The sequence below is a fragment of the Sciurus carolinensis genome, chromosome 8, assembly GCF_902686445.1.
Source record: "Sciurus carolinensis chromosome 8, mSciCar1.2, whole genome shotgun sequence".
NCBI lineage: Eukaryota > Metazoa > Chordata > Mammalia > Rodentia > Sciuridae > Sciurus > Sciurus carolinensis.
In genome coordinates, this window is record NC_062220.1 from 121,296,834 (window position 1) to 121,324,132 (window position 27,299).

The 27,299-nt window shown below is 47.1% G+C and overlaps 1 protein-coding gene across 3 annotated transcripts; it reads left to right on the forward strand.

Annotated features, from left to right (window-relative positions):
- Window positions 1–180: 180 nt before the first annotated feature.
- Window positions 181–25,307, forward strand: Top3b (DNA topoisomerase III beta). Of its 3 annotated transcripts, none has more exons than XM_047562703.1 (18): window positions 181–260; window positions 7,219–7,397; window positions 8,640–8,771; window positions 10,614–10,720; window positions 11,478–11,552; window positions 13,066–13,262; window positions 13,805–13,961; window positions 14,731–14,844; window positions 16,683–16,773; window positions 18,302–18,456; window positions 18,585–18,690; window positions 19,397–19,543; window positions 19,675–19,848; window positions 21,508–21,636; window positions 22,221–22,370; window positions 22,782–22,882; window positions 23,534–23,735; window positions 24,757–25,307. In XM_047562703.1, the coding sequence occupies exons 2-18, from the start codon at window positions 7,328–7,330 to the stop codon at window positions 25,236–25,238; spliced, it is 2,589 nt and encodes an 862-aa protein (XP_047418659.1). In that variant the 5' UTR covers window positions 181–260; window positions 7,219–7,327; the 3' UTR covers window positions 25,239–25,307. The 3 variants fall into 3 exon arrangements, with proteins under 3 accessions (XP_047418659.1, XP_047418661.1, XP_047418660.1); XM_047562705.1 differs by lacking the exon at window positions 181–260 and adding an exon at window positions 390–592; XM_047562704.1 differs by lacking the exon at window positions 181–260 and adding an exon at window positions 637–1,439.
- Window positions 25,308–27,299: the final 1,992 nt, after the last annotated feature.

Below are 27,299 nucleotides of genomic sequence, written 5' to 3' on the forward strand. Positions count from 1 at the left end.
AGGGACCCCAGCGGTACAAAACAGAGGGTTCCGTAAGGAGAGTTTGGGATCCTTGCAGATTGCAAATGAAAAAGGCAACTCCAGGACCTGCTCCCGGAATGCACAAGCTACGGAACTCGCGAACACAGACTTGCGGGCTTCGGAGAATATACGGTGATACGCCAGACGCGGGGACTCCCGAGGCAGTCGGAGCGGAAGTAGGGGTGGCCGGTGGCGCCCCGGGATCTGCGGCTAGAGCAAGAGCTGCGATAGGGCTACCGGTGAGCGGTGGGCGGCGATCGCCGCGGCGGGCTGCGCAGGGAAGTGGAAAGCGTGAGAGGGACTTTTTTGTTTCCTGAGTGCTGGCTGAGCGCAGACCCCAGGGCTGGGGCGTGGACTTGAGAGAGCGTCCCGGGCCGGGCTCTATATTCTCTCTTCTTTTTCGCTGTCGGAGACCCTTTTTCCGAGCTTCTTGTGGGAGTTCAGGGAGGCGGTGGTGGTGGGTCACTGCTTAACCTCTTGTCTGGAGGGAGTGCGCGCTGCGATTAGTACTCTTCTTCACCGAACTCTCTCACAGCTCTTTGGGATGAGGTGTGTTTCCCAGGTCTCACAGGTAGGGAAACTCAGGCTCCGGAGGCAGAGCGACCGTCAGAGGTCCAGGTCCTTGCAGTCTGCGCCAAAGCAGGTTACACTCTACCTTCTGGGCCCTGGCTGCGTCTTGAGGGTGCCCCGGTTCTGAGACGCGATCTCAGTAGACAAGGAAGAAAACTTTTGTGAGCATATTACTTCGAATCCAGGGACAGTAATTTCTTACAGAGGCGAAAGAGAAAATGATAGCCTTGTCTTGCCTCTGTCCCTCTCGCCTTTGGAACAGGGTTGTGAGAAGCCAGCTCATCTTGGGCTTGATGGCCAGAGAGCACTGGGATTTCATTACCGAGTTCATCTGATGCTAGTGTGACTTGTTCTGAACTTAAGTTTATTCGTGATTTTAAAAAGTTACAATGCCTGCTTTTTGGATTGTTGGTTGACTAAATAGCGTTTGTAGTTATGGAATATCTAGTACAATGAAAGAGCTTCAGAAACATAGGCTTCTTTTACTGATTCAGTAGGTATTTGGGAAATCCCAGACTCTCAATGCTGTTGGACCACTATTAGACCTCCACTCCCACTCTCAAGCTAAAATACACTGGTTCATAAAGACACAAACCGGGAGAGAAATTTCTGTGTGTAGATCTTCTAAGGAACACATACCAGTGATGGTACTGCTGGTGAGAGTTGACAGGGTGCTAACAAACTAACCTGCTACTCTTTATTAATTCACCTGAGTCCTACTTATAGCCCTAGTTTGGGGTGTTTTCCGTCAACCACCCAGTTAGCACTTGCTTGTCTCCTTTTCTGGAAAAATAGAAACTGCAGGCTTAGAACTTTAACAGTCAACAAGATTGAACTTGATGTACCATGTAAGTTACCATAAAGAACATATTTCTGACCATTTATATATATACTTAAGCCTTTTTTAAAAGCAAAAACTTTAGTAAGTTAGTGAGATAGTAAGTAAGTGAGTAAGGCAGAAGTGTAAAGATGGTGTTAAGTTTGCAATCCATTGCTTTTAGGCTTTCTCTTCGGTTTCCATGAGAGATAAGCCATAATGGGAAAACAGAGAAGCCCCAAGATTAATCACAGGGAATTAATTTCTGAAGTTAAGACTTAAGAAATCTTTAAAGAAAGAGATGGGACCTGGAACAGTTAAAGAAAAGTGTACTGGGCTGAAAGTAAAGAAGCAGGCTCAACTTGACACTATTCCCAGGTGACCTTTGGTAAATCACTGTCTGAGACTTAGTTGGTTCTTCATTGCCATAGTTGTACCATATGGCCACCAAGGCCTCTTACCCCAGGAATATGATTCCATACCCTTAAAGGAAGCAGTGTTTTTTCCCAAAAAACAGTGATACTAAGAACATATAAAGTCCTCATTTTAAGTTTAAAATATTTCAATTAGGAATTGTATTTATTTAATGTCAAAGCTCCTGAAGACAGATGCATATCAAACACAAATAGCAATTACACAGCCTGGCAGGTGGATAGGCAGTCTGAAATTGGAATGGGTCACGTGCCTTTGTGCATACTGCCTAATTTTATCTCTTTTACTGGATAAATGAGATAATCCCTTTTAAGATGCTGAGGCAAAATGTTTCTCTCTGAAGGGACTTCTCAAATTGTTAATTATGCGTTGAAAATCCTAGGATCCTATGTGTGAAGAAAAGTAGTGGAGATGTGAAATTTCCGCAACTTTGACACCATGGGACAAAAAGAACTTTGAGAAGCAGAAGTGTTTGCAATGTACTTAAAGTCAGTTTTTAATTATAGCATTTTTATTATTCATTTTATAGGTAAAATGACTGTTTTATATATTCAGTCATTCATTCAATCAGTATTTGCTCACCATCTAATACTTACCATTAGAATGAACAAGGCAAAACCCCTACTCTCTTGGAGCATACTTTTGTTCTAGGGACTGCAAGACAAGAACCAAATAAGTAGATGGAGACCATATCAGGTTTAGTATTAAGCACTGCAAGGAAGTAAAACAGGGCTATTGTTGTATTCAGGATCCTCATAGAAGCAGGACAGAATAAAAGCTTAGAGTGCAGGTTCTAGAGCAAATCAATCCACATTCAAATCCTGAGCTCTGGTCTCTGACCTTACATTCCCACTGTAGGACCTCACAATGGCTAGACTGCCCAGTACCTGGCATACTGTCACTACACCATAAGTGCTGGCTACTCTAACACAGAAATGAGAAAGTCTGAAGGAATGTTTTAGGACAGAATATTTTTCCTACTTTGGAAGAGACTGGAAACTCAAAAGCCTTCATAGAATTATCTCCCTCTGCTGCCAGTTTTCCCTTCTCTGGATGGATAAAAGGGAATCCTTGGGTTTCCTTTAAACCTCACTCTGAGACTCTGCCTTTTCTGGAACCAAAACTTCCCCAGAATGGACAGCAGAGACCATTGTTATTCATTCATTCATTCATACACCAAACATTCAATGTGCTCTGGATGCCAGAGATATAGCAGCAAATGACTCAGTCTTTGGGGGAAATATCTGCAACACCCGGTGCAGTTTTCAGGAGGGGAGAGACAGGGGATCAGAGTATTAGTCCCAGGGACTAAAAAGAAAAGTGACCTAGTTGGGGGCCTGAAGGCAAAAACAACCATGATTACAGGGTGGGAGTTACACCTAGGCAATAAGAGCAGGAGATCAGCTGGTGAGCTTACATGAAGACAGCCAAGGTCATCATTCCCAGAGACTTTGACTTTTTTCCCCTGAGATGATTGTATATTTAGGAGGAACATCCAACTGCCTATTTGAAGGGAAAAGCAAATTGTTTTTTTTGTTTTATTTGTTTTGTTTTGTTTTTAAATTTGGGGCAACTTTCTCATACTGTTAGCTTCACTGTAGTCCTACAGCAAGGGCCAGGATTAACAGCCCAGGTCAGACCTTGGGATGCTTCTCCTGGACATTATGAGGAAACAGAGACCTTTTAATGAAAGGGTTTCGTCAACATCTTTTTTGTCTTTCAGTTTTCTGGTTTTATTTTATTTCTTTATTTTTAAATTCATTGTCTTTGTTCTTTTTGACCAGTCACATACATCCATGGCATCAAATGCAAAAGGTGCAGAAGGGACTGCAAACAACAAGCAGCCCCGCAGCACTAATATCCCAGCCCTGCGCAACTGCTTCTAAATTCTACCCAGACATACCTGCTCTTTGTAAACAAGTAAAGCACATGCATGCTCACGTGTTTGATCATAGATGGCAGCACTCTTTATGCACCAGTTAAATGCCTACCTTTCTTTATGAAATTTATCTGCAATCTGATTCACGTTTTATGTTTAGCAAGCAGATTGATTCCTTTTTAACTTCTGTAGGTATTCCATTTATAGATATGTCATACTTAACCAGTTCCCTGTTAACATACACTAGGTCATTTCTAAACTCTCATTATGAATGATAATGCTGTAGAGAATTCCCTAAGTAGTGTGTTTTGTCATAGGTGGTGCCATGACCATCTTTAGTCACTCCATCCCAGTCCTACCCTACCTCTCAGGAACTCCCATGATCAGTCTTCACTGGTGCCTACCATTTACTTATGTGGCTTCCTCTCCCTTGGCAGCTTCACCCTTCACCCACTTCAGGCCCCTTCCCCTGCCCAAGTCAACATTCACTGCTGAGCCCCTCAGTAATCCTCACTCAAGCATTCTGCCCCCTGAGAGTTGCTTCCTCTGACTCCCACTCTCCACCCTAATGCCTCATTTCCTACAGTTCTTGGTGGCCACAGAGCACAGACTGTGTGCACCCTTCCCATCTCCTTATCTCCCTCATCACCCTTCTTGGAGTCAGGTCTGTTGGCATGATCCCTCAACCCCTGCCATCTCTTTCCCTCATACTCACCTAGAAGATCCTGTGTAAATCCCAGGCTCCCCTTCTAGGAGCCTGCCCCAGTGCCACGTGTCCTTCCTCTGCTTCCTCCTCCACTAACAGATGTGTGACTGACTGGACTCTACCTCCCTCCTCCCCTCCATGGTCTTAGCTGACTGTTGCCTCAGCCCTTCACCCACCCCAGCATCACTCCAGCAGTTCCCTCCTCCCTCTTGCATCTCCTCTCTTTCCTTCTCTATTAGACCAGTCCCATCAGTATACAAACATGCTGATATGTTGTCCATCTTGAAATGAAAAAAAGTGCATCATCCCCTCTCCTTTTTCTAGCTTTCTTGAGCTTACACTACTCAGCTTTTGCCATTCAACAGATGACTTCCTTCAGGGTTACTGGGGTCACTCAAATTGTCATACACCAGTCAGGTCTCTGCTGCCACATTGCCTAGGCTGCCTTTGATATGTCAATGGCTTCCCCCGAAGTGCTCTTTCCCTTGGCTTTTGGGGCCCCACCTCTCCTGCACACCCTGCTGGCTCCTCCTCATCTCCCTGACCCCCAACCTAGGCTGCTTCCATGCACCACAGTTTTCCACAACTGCTGCCTTCTCCACAGCCACTTTGGCTGTCTAGCTAATGGAATACATTTAACACACCTGAAATGCTGCTTCTGGATTTTGGCCCTGAACTGCTCCCTCCTGGGTATTTCTCCACTCAGAATCAGTGGGAATTTAGTTGTCTGAGCCAAAAACCTGGGAGTCATCCTTGTTCTTTGCCATACCATGTCCTGCCCATCTCAGTCTTGAACAGACTGACCACTCCCCCACCAGGACCCAATCACTCCCTTCTGCATGGCAAACAGTCCCTTTGTAACACTTGAGGTCAGATCACTCCATTCCTGTGCAAACCCTCTTCCTCCCAGCTCCCCCAGAGCATACTCACAGTACAGGACCTGAGAGGTCCCATGTTCTATACCCCAACTCAGCCCACTGACCTCCTCATTGACCTCCCCCCAGCCCCCTGTCAAGCCATTTCTTTCAGGGCCTGGTCCTTCTGCCTGAATTGTTCCTCCAGATGCCACCCAATCCTGCTTGTCTCTTCCGCTCCCACCTATGAACTCCCTAGCCCTAAACTTCAGAAGGACAGGACCTATTGTTGCTCCATACCATATTCTCTGCACCTAGACTAGGCCAAGCTTGTAGTAAGTGCTCAATAAAAAAACTGAAATAATTGAATTCTCTTCTAGAAGTGGAATTACTGAGGCTGTGCACTAACAATTTTTAGAAATATTGTCAAATCACTTCACATAAATGTCAATTCAGTTTCACTTCCCCCACACCCATGGTTGCATGCTTGGACTTTGGGTCTTTGCTAATGAAATAAGTACAAACTCATTTTAGCTCTAATTTTCTTTGATGAATGTTTGAACACCACTTCATATCACTAAGTTCATGTTATCTTCTAGTATTTTTCTAGTTTTAGTTTTTTATTTAAATCTTTGCTGTATCTGTAATCTGTTTTGGTGGAGGTTAAGGATCAAGAGTGTGATTTTTTTTTCCCCCAGATGTTGCCCTATTCTCAATACAAGTTTTTGTGTTTTTTTTTAAATATAAAGCTATATTTATAATAAAAATACAGAAAGGAAGCTGGGAATGTAACTTCCCAGTATGCATGGAGCCCTGGGTTCAATCCCCAGCACTGCAAAAAATAAATAAATAAATAAAGACAATAAGGGTTCATGTGAATTTTTTTTTTGTTCTCCGCAACAGTTGTTAAGTGATGCATCAGGCCCAGAAAGCATAGCAAATGCCAACAGTGTTTCCTCTTGGGAAGATGAGGCAGTAATTAATGGTGGCACTATGTGCAGTGGGCTGACATGGAGGCCTAGTCCAAGAGACACGGGGCACAGGAGGAAATGATTCATCCTGCCAGTGGGTGCTAGGAAAACTCTGTAAAGACAAGTTCAGTGAGCTGGGGGTGTAGCTTAGTGATAGAGCACTGCTTAACATGCGCAAGGCTCTGGGTTCAGTCTCTAATACCAAAAAATAAAGAAGAGTTCACCTTGAGTTGGGCCTGCAGATAGCCAAGCTGCATTCTCCAGGCTTGATGGATGATGCCAGGCAAACAAATAGGCTTCGAATGGATTTTTTTTTCTTTAAATAATGGTATCCAATTTAATTTGATCAGATGATGGCCTGCAAAGCAACAGGTAGAGTAAGATAGGTAGAAAGGTAGATTTGAAGGACTTTCTGAGTACCTCTGGGGACCGGACCAATGGGACTCAGGTCCATTTGTAGGACCTGGGGAGCCCTGGCTGACCATCTGCATTTTGTAAAGCATCTCATGGTAGCCCAGTGCTCAGCCAAAAATGGCTACGCCACTCAGCCTGGGAGCAAACAGAATTTATGTGCAGGAGAATCTGTAATTGTCCTTCTCCCCTCCAAGAGATTAGTCCACTAGTAAGTGAAGGAGCCAGCCAAAGGGGAAGGGCCAGGCATCACACTCCTCCAACCTCTGAATCCAGGTCCATGTATCCCAGCTTCTTCGTAGGCATGGATTTAGTGACAAAAATTCATCTGATATCATTAGTGAAGATATTATCTTCCCCCAAATGAAGCCAAATTTCCACTTTGGTTGACCTGATCTAATTTCTTTCTCTTCTCTTGAGTTTTTGTTGTTGTTGCTGCTGTTTGTTTGTTTGTTTGTTTGTTTGTTTTGTTTTTAAGTGACTTTCCTTGTTAGTTACATAGTTCCCTTGAAAGAATTGATATTTTCTGAGTTTCTTTTCATCTCCTTGGGCATTAGCATTGACATTTGTGTTGAGCCACAGAAGAGCAATTTCTGAACTTCTGCATTGCTGTTGTCCTGAAACTGGAGTGTGTAGGGCTGAGGACCCTGACAGCCTCGAGCCAAAATGAAGACTGTTCTTATGGTTGCAGAGAAGCCATCCCTGGCACAGTCCATCGCCAAAATTCTTTCTCGAGGTAGGAAAGACCAACCCTAAGTTTCTTTATTGCTTGGGTCTGTAAGCATGGTTGTTTTTACTATTCATTTTACTATTTTTTTTCCCAAAGTGTGATTCCACCCCTGTCAGGGTAGGTTTGGTTCAGATCAGAAGGCTTTAATGAAGCATCTGGATAGTAGTCACCCTATTTATTTCCACACCTGGTGTGTGTCAGGGCTGAGACTCTAAGAAAGAAGAAGAATAGTTCACAGTAAGGTAGAAGGTGCAGCCATTGTCAGAGTTCTGGGCCAGTGAGGGGCATTGGTCACAAGTAGTAGAACCAACACTGGAAAGAGGTACGTAAGACAGCCAGGATCCCCTCCCATGTCTGTATCTGACAAGGTTATGCCATGGCTATTGTCATCTCTGGAAACTCACCAATACCTCACATCCTCTGCACCTCACATTACTCAAGAGGTGTCTATGGAGGAGCCTTGGCCACAGGCCAAATTCCAGTTTTTCTGAGACCAGGAAATGGAGGGAGAATGCTTCTATCCCTACCTCTGAACACACTAGGGTGGCTAGTGTAGTGCTGTTTCCCCTCCATTCTTTGAATTCTCTCTAAATAGGAAGGCTATTTGGATGCTGGGTACCGAGCAATGGCAGGCATCCACTCTTGGTCAGCAGTTTGGGAAGAAAGAGGTCTTAGTACAGCTGAGAATATGTGGTCTAAAGAGGTCCAGGATGGACTGGGGTTGTGGCTCAGTGGTAGGAGGCACTCGACACCACATAAAAAATAAATGAAATAAAGGTATAGTGTTCTTCTATAACTAAAAATATTTAAATTAAAAAATAAAGAGGTCCACGAAGTGGCATCTCACCCGCAGGGGCTAAGAAAGTTGGCCTGCAGAACCATCAGTGGATGGGATGAAAAAGTCACCACAAGATTTGATAGTTATTAGATCCCTGGTGACCTTAAATTTCAAATAAAGTAGGGCAGAAATCAAATAGAAAAGTGGAAACAAATGCAGATAAAAAGCATCTGCCTCTGGAGCCCAACCAATGAGCTCTGTGTTTAGTACTCTATACTAGGTCATTTACAGATGCTATTATCTTTGAGTACTATTAAATCTCAGTACCAAATTACCCACAGTGGCCTAAAGAATACTACAACTGACCTCTCTGGGAAAGGAGAACTCTAGCCCTCCAAGAGGGCCCAGGGTCTGGGCCCAGGGTCTTCATAGTATCCACAGCTCCATCTTTCTGTGCTTCTCCTTCTCAGGGAGTATGGCCTCACACAAAGGGCTGAATGGGGCCTGCTCAGTCCATGAGTACACAGGAACCTTTGCTGGCCAACCAGTCCGCTTCAAGATGACATCTGTCTGTGGTCATGTGATGACTCTGGATTTCCTGGGTGAGCACCCCAACCCACCTCCATCCTGCTGAGGGGATCCCTGCACAGCATTGCTCAGGGTCCAGTTAGAGCCTACATCCAGAGGTCATGGACTAGTGACTAGGGGCCTCTGTGTGAGATGCCCAAAAATCAAGCCCTAGAGCTTAACACCCCAGGGTTCCCATCCCATTAGCACGCTTTAGGCACTGTACGCCCTGTATACCTTCCTGTGCAGGTGAGGTGGTGATATCTATCTCATGAGGTGCCTGACCCATGCACACATTTGAGAGAGGGCTGCTGCTCCTGCTGAGCTGACTGTTGTCTGTTGATCACTGGATGACTGTCATTGTCATCTTGTATCAATAGTGTTTCCATTTCCTTGATAGGGCCGAAATTTGTGACCCAACTGGGTTTATGTTCAGAACCATGTGGTTGACTTGAGTCCAACCCAAGCTCTGATCTGCCATATTAGTCTATTTTATATTACTGCAACAGAAGCATGAGGCAGGCTAACTTTCTAAAGAAAAGAGGTTTATTTAATTCAGCAGTTTTGGAGGCTAAAGGTCCAAACACAATAGTGCCAGCTCTAGCAAGGACATCATGGCAGATCACAGTGGCAGTAGCATATGCAAGAGGGAGCGATCCACATGGTGAAGCAGGAAGCCAGAGAAAGATTCAGGGTCAGGCATACTCTTATAACAACTTGCTACCTTAATCCCTTCTGAGGGCAGTGCCCTAAGTGACCTAAGAGACCTCCCAGCCTCTTAAAAGTGACCTAAGAGACCAAGCCTCTTAAAAGTTCTATACCTCCTAATACTGCCACCCTGGGATTCAGGCTTCTAGCACATGAACCCTTGGGGAACTCTGAGACCATATTCAAACCATAGCACCTGTACTGTGCCACTGGCTAAAGAGTAGGGCAATGATTGGACCTCTGAGAGTTGCCATTTCTCTCTCTCCTCCCCACTCCCCCTGCCCAGGGGACCAAACCCAGGGTCTTGTGCTTGCTAGGCCCTGAGCTACTTCCTCAGACTAAGTTGCCATTTCTCATTTGTGAAATACACAACAATGCCCCCCCCTTCCCAAGAGGAACTCATTATGTGCAATATTGAAGATAGAGTACTCAGCATAAGGCCTGGCACCAAAGCCTCAGTAGTTTTTCTTGCTTAGTGAGCACACCAATAACAACAAAGGTGATAGAGTTGTGTAGTCAAGCATTTAGACCCCAGGCTTTATTCTCCAACAGGCACATAGGGAGCAAGAATTAGAACTCCATCCAACCATGTACTCTCAGGCAGCAAAAATGGTTCCTAAAAGAAAGTCAGAAGGCCAAGCTTGCAAGAACCAGACCTTAAGTAGAGAAGTAGGTGGAGGTACCAGACATGAGACCCAGAGAGGTTGACCCTCCACAGGGAAAAACTGGGCACCTGTTGTGTGCCCTATGAAATGCTGGGTGGTAGGAAAGGTTACAAAATCCATGGTGGAAGAGAAGATGCTGGCATGAGTTCAGGGCCCTGGCAATGTGAACCAACCCAGAAATGGTGCTTTCCACTACAAGAAAAACACCAGAAGAAAGGCCAGAGTTTGCTTGTTTGGTTCCCATGGGTGGCCATGGTTGGGGTGGCATCAGCTTAACAACCCAGGGGAAGGAAGGCCAGGTGGGTAGGGTTACCCAAAGACCCGAATCCACATATCAGCCTTACTGCCTCCAACTGTCAACTGACCCTGGGCCAACTATTGTCCAAGTCTCCTCCTCTTCATTTGTGAGAGGAGACCATCTGCCTGGGGTTATGACAGTCATGGAGGCCAAGCTTTTGTGAACTGTGCAGTGTGACTCAGTGTCACCATGACTGTGGTTTGTAGGAAAGTACAACAAGTGGGACAAGGTGGACCCTGCAGAGCTGTTCAGTCAAGCTCCAACAGAGAAGAAGGAAGCTAATCCCAAGCTGAACATGGTGAAGTTCCTGCAGGTATGTATGAGGACAGCAACTCACCAGGTGACTACAGCTGACCTTGCCCACTATTAGTTGAGTCCTCATCCTCATCTCCATCTTAGACACAGAAGCCTTTGCTGGCTGCCCTGGCCCTTTCTATGAGCATCCCCTGTTGGCCCACAAGGCACCTTCAGGCCTGGCTCTGCCCATCATAATCATTTCTGTCACTCAATCCTAAAGACCAGACATTCTGCTTTTAGTTTAGTTGAGGTTTTTTGTCCAATTTTAAAATAAATACATATTTGGTATGGAAAATTAGAAAATATAGATATGCAGAAAGAAGAAAAACTATAACCACATGAACCAAGACAATAACCATTACTAATTAGGGTTATTTCATTTCAGGCCTTTTATTATTCAGTTTTGGAGGTTAAGATCATATTGTAGTGGGCTGAGACTGTGGCTCAGTGGTAGAGCGCTTGCCTCGCACATGTGAGGTACTTGGTTCAATCCTCGGCACCACATAAAATAAATAAATAAAGTAAAGGTATTAAAAAAAAGTATTTTAAAAAAGATCATATTGTAATTATCATTTTTTGATCCAAAAAACACTTCTGAGCTAAATTCTTTCTGAACCAGCCTTACTGTAGCCAGCTCCTTGCTCAACCCAGTCACCAGTCCTCCTAATCAAGACTCAGCCCCTAGGACCCAGGCTTCACCTACTGTCCCCAGGGGAGAGTATCACAGGGCCTGGGCCTGTGACAGGTGCATGTTAATGTGTACTCTTTGGCAGGTGGAGGGCAGAGGCTGTGACTACATTGTGCTATGGCTAGACTGTGACAAGGAAGGGGAGAACATTTGCTTTGAGGTGAGTATGGTGCACACTTTGGTTCACTTTTTTTTGGTGGGGGGGGGGTGCTGGGGATCTAACTCAGGGCCTGTGATTGCGAGGCAAGCACTCTACCAGCTGAGCTATCTCCCCAGCCCACTTTGGTTCACTTTTAACTTTTCCAATAATCTAACATCCTCAGTCACATCATTCCTGAGGTTAAAGTAAGGGGTTACCTATAGTAGCTTTAAAATACCTTCCCCACCCCTTTATTTGGAAAATTCTATAGACACTTTAAAATGCGTCAACCCTCGTAAGAGTGATTGAGTGTTACTTCACTTTCTAGGGACACATGGTAGGAACTAAAAAGGGGCAGAATTGTTTAGGGAGATGTAAGTTTCAAAATGTAGTAAGTTAGTTTTCAGTGTCCCAGGCCCAACTCAGTGCCTTGGGACCTTCAGTTGATGTGATTGATCACCTCAGCACCACATGCCTTTCTGAGACCTCATTCTTCTCACCTCCCACCTTCACACATCCTCTGATCCACTAAGAATGCCCTCCCACCTCCCATTTACCCCCATTCCACACAGCCCTCCCTGTAGAGAGGCAGGTGGAGGTTTCCCATGTGTCCCTTGTGCTTACTTAAATCATGATACCCTTATGCTTATAACTGCCAATCTCACTCATGCCTCTCAGACTGTAGCTCCATACAAGTCACCCTGTCTCCTGGTACCCTCAGCTCTCACCTAGAGCCTGATATGCCTTGGAGTACAGGAGATGATTCCAGTGAGATGGGGTGCTCAGGGTACCTGGCATTCTAGTGCATACCCTCAGCAAACCCAATTGCATACTCCCTTCCCAGATACCCTTCTATCCTATCCCTTCCCTGTTCCAGGGGCCTTTGCATGGGGGTGGAGAATGGTGGCAGCTCTTAAGGCTTTCTTCTTTCAGAAATGAAATGTCTTCCCCATAAGGACACTGCATGGCCAGACTCCCCTCACCCTGCACAGCCTTCACAGTGAGTCTCAACTCTAGGACCCTGCTGTGCCTAACACCTACCCACAAGCTGGACCCACTTGTGACCTTCCCACTTTTGCCCATTTCCTCTTCCTCTTCCCCTTCCTCCCTTTTTCTTTCCCTGTCTTTCTTCCAATCATCTGAAAGTTTCACTTACCCTTCCAAGCACTCACTTCTCCAGGAAAGAGGGGAAAAAGATCAAGTGGGTGAATTTGGTGTCCCTTGTATGCTTGGCAGTAGTATTTCCTAACTGGGATCAGAAGATAAGAAGAAAAAAGTGGCAGTTGCAGGGTAGCAGTAAGAAGAGGGGGAGTGTCTGGACATATTTGTAGGTGGAAGGAAAGGGAACCATGTAGCAAAGGTTTTGTGGAGAGACTGAAGCTTCTGAAAAGGCAGAGAAATGGAGGAGGGTTTTGAAGGGGTAAAAGAGTGTGTCCCACACACAAGGCTCAGCCCTGGAAAGAGCCAGGTCCAACAGCGGAGGTGTGGAGGCAGATAACCCTGGGGCAATCACAGTGGGCCTCCTTCCTCCCAGGTCCTTGATGCTGTTCTGCCTGTCATGAATAAAGCCCACAGCAGCGAGAAGACGGTGTTCCGGGCTAGGTTCAGCTCCATTACTGACACAGACATCTGTAACGCCATGACCCGCCTGGGTGAGCCAGACCACAATGAGGCACTCTCAGTGGATGCCCGTCAAGAGCTGGACCTGCGTATTGGCTGTGCTTTCACTAGGTGCTGTTCCCCTGTCCAGACATATACAACATTCATGTTGGGCCCAAGCAGACCCCTATCCTCCCTTCAGCCAAAGTACCTGCCTTTGCTGGTCCCCATCTGCTGCCACTGGGCCTCTTGGAGCCCAGATTAGCAACAGACAATTTTCACATTTTAAAAACCTTGAAGAAAATTACATATATGGCTGGTATACATCATACAAACCACCACTTGATAAACAGAGTATGTCCATTCTCAAGAGTCCTGAGAAGAATGCAGTGGATGGAGTAGAATAGAAGGAACCCTGGCCCAAAATGATATGAGTCTCCCTGTCCTCACTCACTTGTTCCATCACATGCACACATGATTCTTCCATGACAGCTATGCACTCTGCCACTTACTCTGACTTCAAACTGATAGCAGCTTACTTGTGTCACTTCCCAACATACACCACCCCAGGCCCCAGGCTAGACTCATCCAGAGGTTTAATGATAATGTCTTAATGTCTTAAGTGAATTCTTGACCAACTGCCTTTCTCTTCTTCACCCCACCACTCTCCCTAGGTTCCAGACAAAATATTTCCAGGGGAAATATGGTGATTTAGATAGCTCTCTCATTTCCTTTGGACCATGTCAGACTCCTACCCTGGGATTCTGTGTGGAGAGACATGATAAAATCCAGTCCTTCAAACCAGAGACCTACTGGGTGCTGCAGGCCAAGGTTTTTAACCCCTTCTGTATTCCTTCTCTGTTGTTCCAGGTTTGGTGAGTGGATTCTGAGAGTTTTCCTCCACCACTATCATTATCATCATCCTACAGGCCCCCCTGGCTGAGGACACAAGTGTGAATAGCTGTAAATGAGAATGGTTTTCAGTGCCCCAGGAAAGGGGTCCCCTGCCTTCATGCGGGAAGTGTGTCTGGGCTGGACTTGGATATATTGAATTTGGATAAGTAGGAATGAGTTTCACTCTAGTGGTATGGGGTGAATTCAATACCACCACCCTACCCCGCAGGGGCCAGCAGATGTGGTGGTCAGGTCCAAGCACTGGATTGAGCACATGGGCTTTCAAACTTTTTGGAAGTCCTTAGAATCTTCTCTTGAATAAAAGTCTCCCTAAGCTTGACTTAAAGTATAACAGTTGTTCTAGTTGACACAGACCTTGGGATCTTTGATGGGTACATACCTAAACTAGCCAGGCACTGGGACTAGGCTGGGATGGAGTGAGAGGTAGAGGCTCAGACATTTCTTAATGATGCATTAGCCTCAACTCCAGTCCACCCTCTTGAGACCACCTACTTGATTGCTGGCAGGGGAATTGAGAAGATTAGATGTCAGCCTACATGTCTGTGACTGAACAAGTACATTTAGGAGACATCAGAGTTGAGATCATTTTGCTCCCACACAAAGACCAATTTCCCTTAATTTCCTTCCCTGAGAAAGCTCACCTGGATGCTTCTCCCGTGTTCACCTTTTGTCCTTCTTCCTACAGGTTAATACAGATAAAGACAAATCTCTCCTTTTGGACTGGGACCGAGTCAGAGTATTTGACCGGGAGATTGCACAGATGTTTTTAAACATGACAAAACTGGAGAAGGAAGCTCGGGTATACCACCTCCTCCCACATCTATCATATTTGTTTTGTGTAGATGTGGACCCCAAGAAACCTCTGTCCAGGGGCTGTGGTTATAGGTCAGTAGTGGAGCACTTGCCTGGCATGTGTGTGGCAGTGGGTTCAATCCTCAGTGCCACATAGAATAAATAAATAAGATAGAGGTATTGTGTCCATCTACAGCTAAAAAAAAAAAAAAAAAATTAAAAAGATAAAAGAAACCTCTGACCAGAGAAACAGCTTATGACCATCTTTCTTTCCCTTTCTGAAACAGACATCTTTTTGGAAAGAGGAATAGTTACTCAATATATACTCCTAAGAAATTTCTACCAATGTGGTAGCTCCAAAGTTCTGTGTGCCCACTCCTTACCAGATACTACACTTACCTGTGACCCTGCCAGACCTGTCAATTCTCCCCTTTCCACCAGACATAACTGAACATTATCTCTTTTGTCAAGACTCCGTTTCATACAGATGTCTCTTTTTTATGATATTGAAAGCTAATAAATATAGAGGGACCTATGTGCACATTGACAAACTTGCCCAAGGTCACTCAGCTAGCAGGCTAAAGGCCTGGGATCCCAACCTCAGTCAACTTTCACAACTCTGTGGGGTTGTATTTCTTACTCATCATTTTTTTATAAATTAGAAGGGCATATTGCTTGGCTGTCAGGAAGAGAACAGTGCAGCCTGGCAAGGGGCTGGCTACCTGAGGTGGGGGAAAGTCCACAGCCATCAAAGCAAATGCCTTGCCACTCTGGTAACTCCCAAAGTCAATGAGGTGCAACCTGGCCTTCTTTAGCTGCCTTTTACTTGTCCTTTTTTTTTTTTTTTTTAGTTGTAAATGGGCACAATATCTTTTTATGTGTTTATTTTTATGTGATGCTGAGGATTTAACCCAGTGCCTCATGCATGTGAGGTAAATGCCCTACCTCTGCCCTACAGCCCTAACCCCTACTCGACCTTCTTAAGGTTTCCTTACATGCTATTTTGCCCAGGCTTCAGTTGTCTCAGGCTTCTGAGACTTCTTTTAAAGCTGCTCCATGCCTGTAGCACCAATGACATTCCCGCAGAGATGCCATCTCCACCTCTAGGTCTCACCCTAGTCATTAGTGCTATACATACACAATTGGCCTCAGCGTTAACCACATTCATCAGTCTGGAATTCAGAATGTGCTACTCCGGCCAGTCTACATGGAATTAGCAAGGTCAAGGAGCTGAGGTTCAGTTGTTTGGGTTGTATTTACAGAAGGCAAAACAAAGAATCATCTCTTCCAACAAGTGTGTGGTCCAGAGGTGGGAAGTTGTAGCTCCCCAACCAAGCACAGCCTACTGATATCTTCCATTTAACCTGCATGGCATTTACAAAAAATTCAGAATTGCCAACTTTAAAAACTCATGAAATTTCATGTAACAATCCTGACTTTTAGCTTCCCATGAAAAATCAGAAAATTCTGTAGCAGTGCTTGTTGCCCAATCAGCAATACCCACGCACAGCAAGCAACAGTCATTATCCCCAAGACAGGCTCACCCACGTACCTTCCCATGGTTCAACCAACATTGGCCTCTATGGAATTTATATTTGCTGCCCCTTACCCTGACTCCTCCCCATACTTCCATGTTTTCTCTTTCCCTAAAAAAGAATTTTCATTCTTTCTCCTTTCCTGGTCCTGAATAAATATTCAATCCAGTCTTCAGACTGCTAGAAAGAGTGAAATCAGAAGCAGGGAGACCAAATATATGAAACCAAATCTGTTGCCCACAAATCTGGATTCCCTCTGTTATGGTCTCTTCTCCCTTCAAAAATTTAATCAAAATGTCCCTTCTTTTAGGTGGAGGCCACAAGCAGGAAAGAAAAGGCCAAGCAGAGGCCACTGGCCCTGAACACTGTGGAGATGCTACGTGTGGCTAGCTCTGCTCTGGGTATGTGGAGGCCAATTTCATTTCTCTTTAGGAATAAGTCAATGTAAGCAAGAGAGAGGATAGCATCTCATTTGATTGTTGATTAAGACTCAGTAGTTGGTTTGAGTGCATGTGGTAATAAAGAAAACCAGACCATTTCATAGTATTCAGTGACTCAGTAGTTGCTGCCAGAATAAAACACATGGAGGCCACCCTCAAGGCAGGGGTCTGTGTCAGCCGAGTCCCTCAGAGACCTTATACTCTGGAGATCCAACTCCCAAGCCAAACTCTGGTCCAAACCCCAGCTTGACCACTTCCTTTCTTATCCCAAGCCTCAGTTTCCTCATGAGAAAATAGGACAACAATATTACTTATCTCTTTGGGTTGCTGTAAAGACTGAATGATGTGAAATAGCATCTTTTAAAAACAGCAGTGATAATGTTGGCCACTACTTGAGAGGGACAGCCTAACATTAGAATTCCCAAGCAACTTCACTGGTGCAAGGGAGAGGCCTCAACCTACTAGAAATAGGTATAAACATCATCTCTGAGCTTCCTCTACTCAACCATAAGGGGGTTGGACTGGAAAGCTGGCAGTGTCTAGGCTTTGGTGGTCCAGCCACATGGAACCATGGGTTGCGTCCTTGCAGATCAGTGCTTCCAGGGTACTAGGAGGTCAGCAGGGCCATTGAGTGAGCACTAAGTACTGACCTCTGCTGGCTAGGGAGCAGCAGGATGAACCCTACCTCAGTATTTTGACAAGAATGAAATACCATAGGGCTCAGAACTACGCTTGTGCTCTTTGTTATCATCATAGTGGGCTCAGCAGCCACCAAGACTCTATGGTTACAGCTCTATGGCCAGTGCATGTAGGAGAGATGCCCCATCATCACCATAGCCATAAGCAACATCCAGGTGATACTGTTACAGAGCTGGGGCCTTCTGGGAAACTGAGGCAGCATGAAGCCACACACACCTCTTCAAACCCTGATTCTTGTGTTCCAAGTCAGAAAGATTAAAGATATTTACTCAAAGTAACAGGAAAGGGAATACTCTCGAGAGAGAGAGTCGGTCCTCTCAGAGAGGAGAGGAACAGTGCCTCTCCTGCACTCCAATTTTATAGGAGATCCCAGAGAAGTTTCCAGAGAGTCTCACTCAGGTCTCCTCTTAACTCTTGACTGACAGCAGGATGACAACTCTAGGTTACCTTGACCCATGCTAACCAGTTCTAATTGAATTCTTAACCATAAATTCTAACAGATTTTATGGTTAATAGGAATTATCCTTATCTCCCTGAGTTTGGGGATCTGGTCTATGAAAAGGGTCACAAAAGTCTCCCCCTTCAGTGTAACTGGAGTTCCTCTTAACCTTATTTCAGGCCTGCATTTCTCCTGCAGATAACAGGTAATTTGTTGAGGAAGGTAAGATTTCCTGTCCACTTAAGCCAGGCAGAGCTGCAGGTAAATTGCTTCCTGGACAATAAAACATATGAGGGTCAGCACATTGGCTATTCCCACATTCCAGGCCCCTAAGTCTCCTGTCTCTCACAGGCATGGGACCACAGCATGCCATGCAAACAGCTGAGCGGCTGTACACACAGGGCTACATCAGCTACCCACGGACAGAGACCACCCATTACCCTGAGAACTTTGACCTGAAGGGTTCTCTGCGGCAGCAGGCCAACCACCCCTACTGGGCAGACACGGTGAGTGGAGTGGGCCTTGCTTTTGCTCACTCAGGCCTCAGGACAGGCTCAGACACTTAGGTCAAACCCAGAACTAATAGGAGACAGCCATGTCCAAACTCAGTTCTGCTCTGTACTCTCTCCCTCAGGTGAAGCGGTTGCTAGCGGAAGGTATCAACCGCCCACGGAAAGGCCATGATGCTGGAGATCATCCTCCTATCACACCCATGAGGTCTGCCACAGAGGCAGAATTAGGTATCAGGTGCCCCACCTTCCCAACACTCTTGACACACACTCTCCCCACATACTTCTCAAGTCTCCAGGGAAGGAAGCACAAGACACCATAGCTATGCAGCACCATTGGACAGTCAGGCCCTGTTGGCACTGTGGGGCCTGCTGCTTCTCTGTCCCTGGCTTGGTGAGGGGTTCACCTGAAAGTTTTGCTTCATTACCATGGACTGAGGATAGTACTGAAGTTGTGGCAACTGATCATGGAGAAGTCAGTGGGAAGACAGCATCAGATGGAATGGAATGGGACCCAGACAGAGAGTGACAGGACTCAATGATGGGCTGCACCTCCTACATGAATCTCATGCCAGGAAAAAGCAGATGAGGAAGAGAGAGCAGTCCAAGTGGAAGCAGGAGCTATTACGTACACACTGGCGTATGAAGAGAAGTGGCATATCACTATACAGTAGAAGGACAGGCTGGTGCTAAAGAGCAGGCCCACAGAAACAGGTGGAGGTTGTGCTGGGAGGTGGGAGTCATGTCTATGAAGAGACCACCTAAGCATGGGAGACTGGCTTTCCCTTGCTGTGCATTTTACTTCCTTCTTTTTTGGACTTTGGAGCAGGCCATCCCTGGCATCCATGCCGAGGGTGGAGGGAAAGTGCTGGGAAAGTCCTTAAAACCTCAGTCCTGGGCCAGGCCACCAGGGTGACTGACTGTGGGCCTTTTGCAGGGGGTGATGCATGGCGGCTCTATGAGTACATCACCAGGCACTTCATTGCCACCGTTAGCCATGACTGCAAGTACCTCCAGAGCACCATCTCCTTCAGGATTGGTCCTGAGCTCTTCACCTGCTCAGGGAAGACTGTCATCTCACCAGGTAAAACTGTGAGTCCTAGGAATCTTCCGCCTTAACAGATAGATTTCGGATCCAGGGATTGTAGGCCAGGGTCTGAGGCCTGGGCTGCCCAGGATAGGGACCCTGAATGATGTGATGCTCTCTCTCTTTAGGCTTTACAGAGATCATGCCCTGGCAGAATGTGCCCCTGGAAGAGAGCCTGCCCACCTGCCAAAGGGGTGATATCTTTGCTGTGGGTGAGGTGAAGATGCTGGAGAAGCAGACAAGCCCACCTGACTACTTGACTGAGGCTGAGCTCATCACACTAATGGAGAAACATGGCATTGGTGGGTGCATCTGCCCAGATACTAGACCCAGGGTTCCCTTCCCCAGGATTGGGGCTAGGAGGATGTACCAGCAAAGCTGCCCAGTGGCCCCTATCCACCCAGCCCAGCATCAGTTTGTGGGCCAGCATCTGGTAACTGGTGGCCCCCTGTAAGACTAGTTGATCCTGGCAGATCCACAGTGGGAAGAAACTCACAACACTATCACATCAGTACCTAGCTTTCCTTGTGAAGGCCAAGATACACCCTCATGCACTGTGTGACCATATACTGACTAGCACACATAAGAGTTGGCCCATGATGCCAAAGGATTCACAATTCAGATTAGCGGTTCCCAAGTCCACACAGCTGACCTTGCCTTTCCTGGAATCAGGTTCTGGGCCTGTTTCTTTGGGGATCTGCAGCACCTGTGGTGAGTCCTGATGAAGCAGCCCCCAGCCCACTATGGAGTGTGGGTGCTGCTCCCCAAGTACCCTTAACCTCTTCCAATTGACAGAACAACCCTTCTCTGGCTTAGGAACCCTTTTCAAGTCATGGCTTCTAGCTGCCATACATAAAAAAGGGATCTGACCCAGTGACCAAAGCAAGCTGTGGTTTGTGACAGCAAAGAGGTTTTTGGGTGACCTTCTAAATAGGAAAGTAGGCGAGGGTAGCCTTGTTGATGGAGGTCCACAGGGCCACATAAAAGGGCTTAATCAAGCCAAGTAGTGGCATATACCTGTAACACCAGCTACTGTGGAGGCTGAGGTAGGAGGATCACAAGTTAGAGGCCAGCCTGGGCAATTTAGTTAGACCCTAGTAATGCAAAAAGGAAAAAGGGCCAGGGAGCCTGAGCAGAGCCTGAGCCCTATCACTCAGGGCTACAGCAAGAATATACTGGGAATTCAGAGCCCCACATGGGTACAGAACCACTCATAGCCTAATCCATGGGGTCTGTGAGCTGTGGGACTTCAGCATGCTTCTTAGCCTTCGGGTGCCCATTTCTTCATATGGAAATTTTCCTTCAAGTTGCCTGTCACCCACCAGCACTGGCAGGTGCAGTTGGCATGAATTTCCTTTTTTCTCCTCTGACCAACACACACCACACTCAGAATACCTCACCTTCACCTGTGCCTTCTCTACTAAGTAGGTTCCTCAAGGCTGAGGGAGTTACATCCCTGGAACTGAGAACCTGCCTTAAGGATCATGAAGAACCCTAGAAAGACAGAGAAAGTGAGAGATAGGAAATGGGTAAAAACAGCTGGGTTCAACAGGGAGCTTGTAAACTCCCCCAGAAAGATACTAATCTCTGGCTCCAGGAAAGTGTGCATGCCACAGTTTCCACATAGTAGAAGCCAAGGAGGTCACATTTAATAGTTGCAGAATAAATTCTGCAGAGTCACTTAACCTCTCTGAGCCTCTGTCCTCGACTATAAAGCTAAAATAAGCACCTCATAAGCAGTTGTCCTTGGATTCACAAAACAATATAGAAAAGGCACTTGGTGTGATGCCCAGTGCAGTGCATAGGGAACCATAGGCATGCAGTCCTCCCTCCTGTGGGTGTTTGGAAGGCACTGAAATAAGAGTCCAAATGACAGGTAGGGATGAAGCTCAAGTGTACAGTCCAATGGGCGGTGTCAGTTGCAAGCTAAGGAAAACCTAGGACCTTGCCGTGTGTTTCAGGCACTGACGCCAGCATCCCTGTGCACATAAACAATATCTGTCAGCGCAACTATGTTACTGTGGAGAGTGGCCGCCGGCTCAAGCCCACCAACCTTGGCATTGTCCTGGTACATGGCTACTACAAGATTGGTGAGTCCCTTTGTCCTGTATCCTAGGACCTGTGGGCTCCCCAGCTTCTCCCTAAGTGGTGGCTCTGCTGTATCCTCAAGATGGACCCTGGCCTGCATTGAGCCCCCAGCCTCTCATGTATTCCCCCAACTCCCACTGCAGGCGTGCTGCCCAGGACCTACACAGGACCTTGAAGAAGCTAAAACGGAAATTAAGGGGCTCTTTTCTGCAGACCAGCCCTTGGATAGGTGTGGGGTCCTTGCTAAGGAACCCATCACTTCTGTCCTGTGGAGTTGTCCTAGGCCTTTGGGAATGGAGAAACACAGCACAGACATAGCCCAACAACAGCCATATCTGTGATCTGGTCCTAGACAGGATGTCCTCACCCACTCTGTGCAATATTTCCCTGTGGGAAATTGAGAAAGGCCTGAGGGTGTAGAAGCCAGCCTGGTGCTGTCCAACTCTGGCTGAACAGTCCAAGGAGAGACCAGTAGGCAGGCTGGATTTGGAGTTGTGAGCAGGGCAGTGACTCTCACTCTGCCTGGTAGGGGTGGTAGGGCCTTGGGTACAAGTGCTTTTAGCAGTTTTCACCCCCCTGCACACAGATGCAGAGCTTGTGCTTCCCACCATCCGAAGCGCTGTGGAGAAGCAGTTGAACCTGATTGCTCAAGGAAAGGCTGACTACCGCCAGGTCCTAGGCCACACCTTGGATGTCTTCAAGAGAAAGTTCCACTACTTTGTTGACTCCATCGCTGGTAAGGTTCACCTTTTCCTGGCCCCCACCTAACCACCACCACCAATCAGTGCTAGAAGCACTCAGAGGACTAATAGCACCCATATGAAGCTCATTACCAGATCTCAGCTCCAGACCTCCGCAGGCTAGGGCAATAATACCTCCTCACTAGTTATTATCAAGATTAAATAGTAGGTGAATTAATAACACACACGTTGCCAGGAACACACATACCTGACAGATGGAGGTACTGCTCTGCCATTCCATCACTGGTGGGGTAGAAACCCCACCACCTGTGGGGATGTGTTCACACTCAGGTTCTCAACCATATCCCTACTCCAGCCCACCCACTTAAACCAAGCCACCTACCAGAGGTTGGGCTGCCAGAGACTAGAAGGGATGTGACTCTCTCCTGTACTCTGCTTGCTTTCAGGTATGGATGAGTTGATGGAGGTGTCTTTTTCACCCCTGGCAGCCACAGGCAAGCCCCTTTCACGCTGTGGGAAGTGTCACCGGTTCATGAAGTATATCCAGGTAGGTAGGGTGAGGGGCTGTGACTGTCCTTCCTGACCACAGCATTCTTGTGCACTGATTCAGGCAAGTCATGTCACTTCTTAGGCCTCTGCTTTATCATTAGTCATACAGATATAATGTTCTTTGCTTTGGTTTTCACATGGAATAATTCAAAGACCCAAGTCAGCACCAACAAATACCTCCAATGTCCCCAGCACCCCAGGAACACATAAGCCATTAAACCATGTAAACATACATTGTCCATTATTTCTTAGCACCTCTCTTGCTATCATGGGTATTAACCTACATGCCAGAACTTTTTTCTTTTAATATTTTTAGTTGTAGACAAACACAATGCCTTTATTTTTATGTGGTGCTGAGGATCAAACCCAGTGCCTCACACATACTAGGTAAGTGCTCTACCACTGAGCTACAACCACAGCCCCATACCAGGACTTTAGAACTGCCTTCATTCATGTAAGAAAGTATCCTGAGGCTTGATGTTTATGGTTGTAGGTCCTTGACTGGCAATGTGTCACATGTTCTATATTAATGTGTTATGTATTCCGTATTACATACATGTTGTGTATTCTATATTATGAGGGAAAGGAGGATAGGCAGGAAAGTTGATGGCCCTGGCAGCCCTTGTATTTGCTCTCGGCATTGCTGTAGGCCAAGCCAAGCCGCTTGCACTGCTCCCACTGTGATGAGACCTACACCCTCCCTCAGAATGGCACCATCAAGCTCTACAAGGAGCTGCGGTGCCCACTGGATGACTTTGAGCTGGTTCTGTGGTCATCAGGCTCCCGGGGCAAGAGCTACCCACTGTGTCCCTATTGCTACAACCACCCACCCTTCCGAGACATGAAGAAAGGTGAGTAAAGCACCTCCAGCTCTGGCTGCCCCTTGTCCCCACTAGGTAGCTATGGTCTCTTTTCAGCACCAGTCCCAGCCTTACCATACCAGGCTCCAAGAAGATCCCTCACCCCAGCCCTTCCCGCACTCTCTGGTGCTAAAATGGAAGATCTTGGGTACATCTAGGGACACTGCTCAGCCATCAGTCAGCCTATCTGCCACTCTGCCTCAGTGGGCAGACAACTCCTTGCTGCTTGGTCACTGGGGATCTGGGAAAGGGGTGAGCTATGACCCCTCATGGGCTAGGGGAAATAAGAATCTGCAGCAGGTAGGGGCCACCCAACAAGCAGTGCCCACTGCCATTCTCTGTTCTCATACACTTGTTACTAGAAAAAGGAGAGCATGTATCCAGGTAGGGCAGAAAGAACTGAGCCAGGCATCAGAGGGGGCCCAGAACCCATCACACACACCCTTGCTGTGTTCATTACACCTGCACATCCTCTTAGTTGTCACTATACCCTACTATAGAAAAGGAACCAGCAAGAGTGAGGCATCTACCCATGTTAACCAGGAGATCTGGAGGGAGGCCTTACAGACTCATCCAGACTCATCCCCACTTGCATCCAGACTGCCAGAGTAATAAGGCCCCATCTCAGCCCTCCAGCAGCTTCCAAAAAGACAGTCTTATGTGACCCAGTGACATGAGGGCCACATGGAGCTGCCAATGTTGAGCTGTGAAAGCAAAGAGAAGGGTGGGGATGGATTTGGCTAGGCTCTGCCAGGAAGGCACTAGGCTGGAGGGTCTTCAAGACTGAGAAGTTTTTAAATAAGCAGAGAACAGGAGTGATGGCAGTTGGGGAAATTCAGGAATCCAGGGCCAGTAAAAAAAAGCAAGGTTGCCCCCATGAGCAAGACCAAGAGGACCACTTTGTACTGGAACAAGGGATCCAGGAGTTTGAGACACTGAGAGCAGGCCCAGGGGACTATAGGGATAGGTGAGAACAGCAGAGGTGCATCACAAGCCTCCCCTCTACCCACAGGCATGGGCTGCAATGAGTGCACACACCCCACCTGCCAGCACTCACTGAGCATGCTGGGCATCGGCCAGTGTGTAGAGTGTGAGAGTGGGGTGCTGGTGCTGGACCCCACCTCAGGCCCCAAGTGGAAGGTGGCCTGCAACAAGTGCAACGTGGTGGCTCACTGCTTTGAGAACGCCTACCGTGTTCGGGTGTCTGCCGACACCTGCAATACCTGCGAGGCTGCCCTGCTCGACGTGGACTTCAACAAGGCCAAGTCCCCACTCCCAGGCGATGAGACACAGCACACAGGCTGTGTCTTCTGTGACCCCATATTCCAGGAGCTGGTGGAGCTGAAGCACGCAGCCTCTTGCCACCCCATGCACCGAGGTGGGCCTGGGAGGAGGCAGGGCCGAGGCCGGGGCCGGGGCCGGCGACCCCCAGGGAAGCCCAATCCCAGGAGGCCAAAGGACAAGATGTCAGCCCTGGCCGCCTACTTTGTATAATGTCCTTGTCCTCTCTTACTTATAACTCCAGCCACTGAAACCATTAAAATGCATTTTGCCTTCTCCAGAGCAAGAAGCCTGGGGCTTTTTACTGTTGCAGCCATGTGAAAGGATTACTGTGCCCCAGGAACCAATGGGGCTTCCTCTCCTCCTCTGCCTACCTTTTTCTCCTGCGTATATCCAAAGTGTTCCCCACTTTGCCCCCACCCTAGCCGTGCCTGCAGGGAAGCCTCCAAATCTGGAGATGCAAAGAATAGACCCAGTCTAACTCACATCCTTTCTCAGTACATGTATAATAATGCTAGCTGTGTGCACAAGCAGGAAATAACCTGATGCCATGAAGAAGATAGGCATCAACAACACATCAGTCCTGCAGGTGTCCTAGGCAAGATGTTTGGTGGAGCAGGCAGGCCTGGGAGAAATCCTTTCTGGGCCTGGCTCGTGAATCCCATTGGCCTTGGCTCCAGCCCCCACACACTTGTATGCTTGTGACTCCCAACTCGGTGACTCCAATCAAGTCCAGCACATTTTTGTGCAATTCCACCAGCTTCTTGGGGCCTATTCTAATTCCTATTCATTCTCATAATGAGCCTTTGTTGTCTCACAAGCAACTGGGCACCCCATTGAAGCCAATTGCATACTAGGCTTACCCTGTAAGTCAAAAATACCTCATGGGAGCCAGGTGTGGGTTTAAGACTGGCCAGCTCTCTGACTGTGGCTCCTTCCTGTACTCTCCTCTCCAGCCACAAGGAGGGGCTCCTATATTAGGTCCACTGTGTGTGGGAAACTCCTTCCACCCTCTGATTTATGCCTCATCATGCAGTAGTAGCAAGAGCTTAGCCAAACAGCTTTCCAGATTATTCTATGGAACACTTGTTCGAGGACCAGGCCAGAAATACTTCACACATGAACCCACTTCCTCTGTAGTAGATTCATAGTCATACCAGAATAGGTAGGACTGAAAGAACTCTAAAGAACCCATAGTTCAACCAGGCACAGTGATACATGCCTGTAACCCAGCTACTCAGGAGGCTGAGGCAGGAGGATCAACTAGTTTGAGGTCAGTCTTCAAACTTAAAGGGATTCTGTCTCAAAATTCAAAGTGGTGGGGGTGTTGGGGATGTACCTTAGTGGTAGTATGCCCTGGGTTCAATCCCCAGTACTAAAAGAAAGAAAACAAAATCCATAGTTCACTCAACAGTTCACATAGTCACAACCCCTATTAGGACACTTCCAACCCAGGCCATAATGAACCAACATTGGGGTTCCCTAGAACATAGTTTGGGAAATCACTCTTGAGAAGTTGAAAGAAAATAGGCAGTGAGAAGGAGAGTTGTCACTTTGGGAAAGCTGCCCCTTGGGGCAGCTCTCTGAGAAGCTTGTGCAGCAATTGTGGGGATGGTGCATCTACACTCAGAGCCTCTGCCCTGTCCCCATCTACTCCAGTCAGATTCCAAAGCCCTGAAAAGACCACATCTCTCTGTGGGCAGGGTCCCTGACTCAGGCCTTTGATTGCTTTTCCACCCACATGGCCCAGTCACATGATCCAGGACCTTTTCTCTACAGGATGGCAACCTAGCCCCCTGAAGCTTCAGGACCCTTCCAGGGAGACAGCCTTGTCATAAGAATAGCTTGGGCATTAGAGAGGAAACTATCTTATATCCTAAAACCCAGACCTCCCTTGCCATCCTTACCACAATTCTGCAACTAACATTTCAGTCACAAACAGGCCTGATGAAGTGTCCCTTTATTTTTTTTCTCTGCAATCGTCCCTGCATGAATCTCCCTTAAGGAGATCTCTTGGCTTTTGAAGCTGGATTCTTCATTCCTGATTCCTTCATCTTATACCATATGGTGCCATCCAACCCCACTATCACTGCTAACCTGGCCCCTAGGAACAGTGAAGACAAGGAAGGAATGAGGCCTGTTTTAGGCCAGAATTGTCTTCTAAATAGCCCTGTTCTGTGGGATCACCACAGAGGTCAGCAGCTGCAGGGCAACCTGCTTTGAAAGAGCCTGCAGACCAGGCTTCTCTATCTTTACACCTGGCCTAGAGTGGCA

What these genes read in the sequence shown, in the direction of transcription:
- Top3b (XM_047562703.1), top strand. Translation starts at nt 7,328, where the DNA reads ATGAAGACTGTTCTTATGGTTGCAGAGAAGCCATCCCTGGCACAGTCC. An exon ending in GATGACTCTGGATTTCCTGG is followed by an intron (nt 8,772 to 10,613) that starts GTGAGCACCCCA and finishes TGTGGTTTGTAG; the next exon opens with GAAAGTACAACAAGTGGGAC. An exon ending in AATGGAGAAACATGGCATTG is followed by an intron (nt 19,849 to 21,507) that starts GTGGGTGCATCT and finishes CGTGTGTTTCAG; the next exon opens with GCACTGACGCCAGCATCCCT.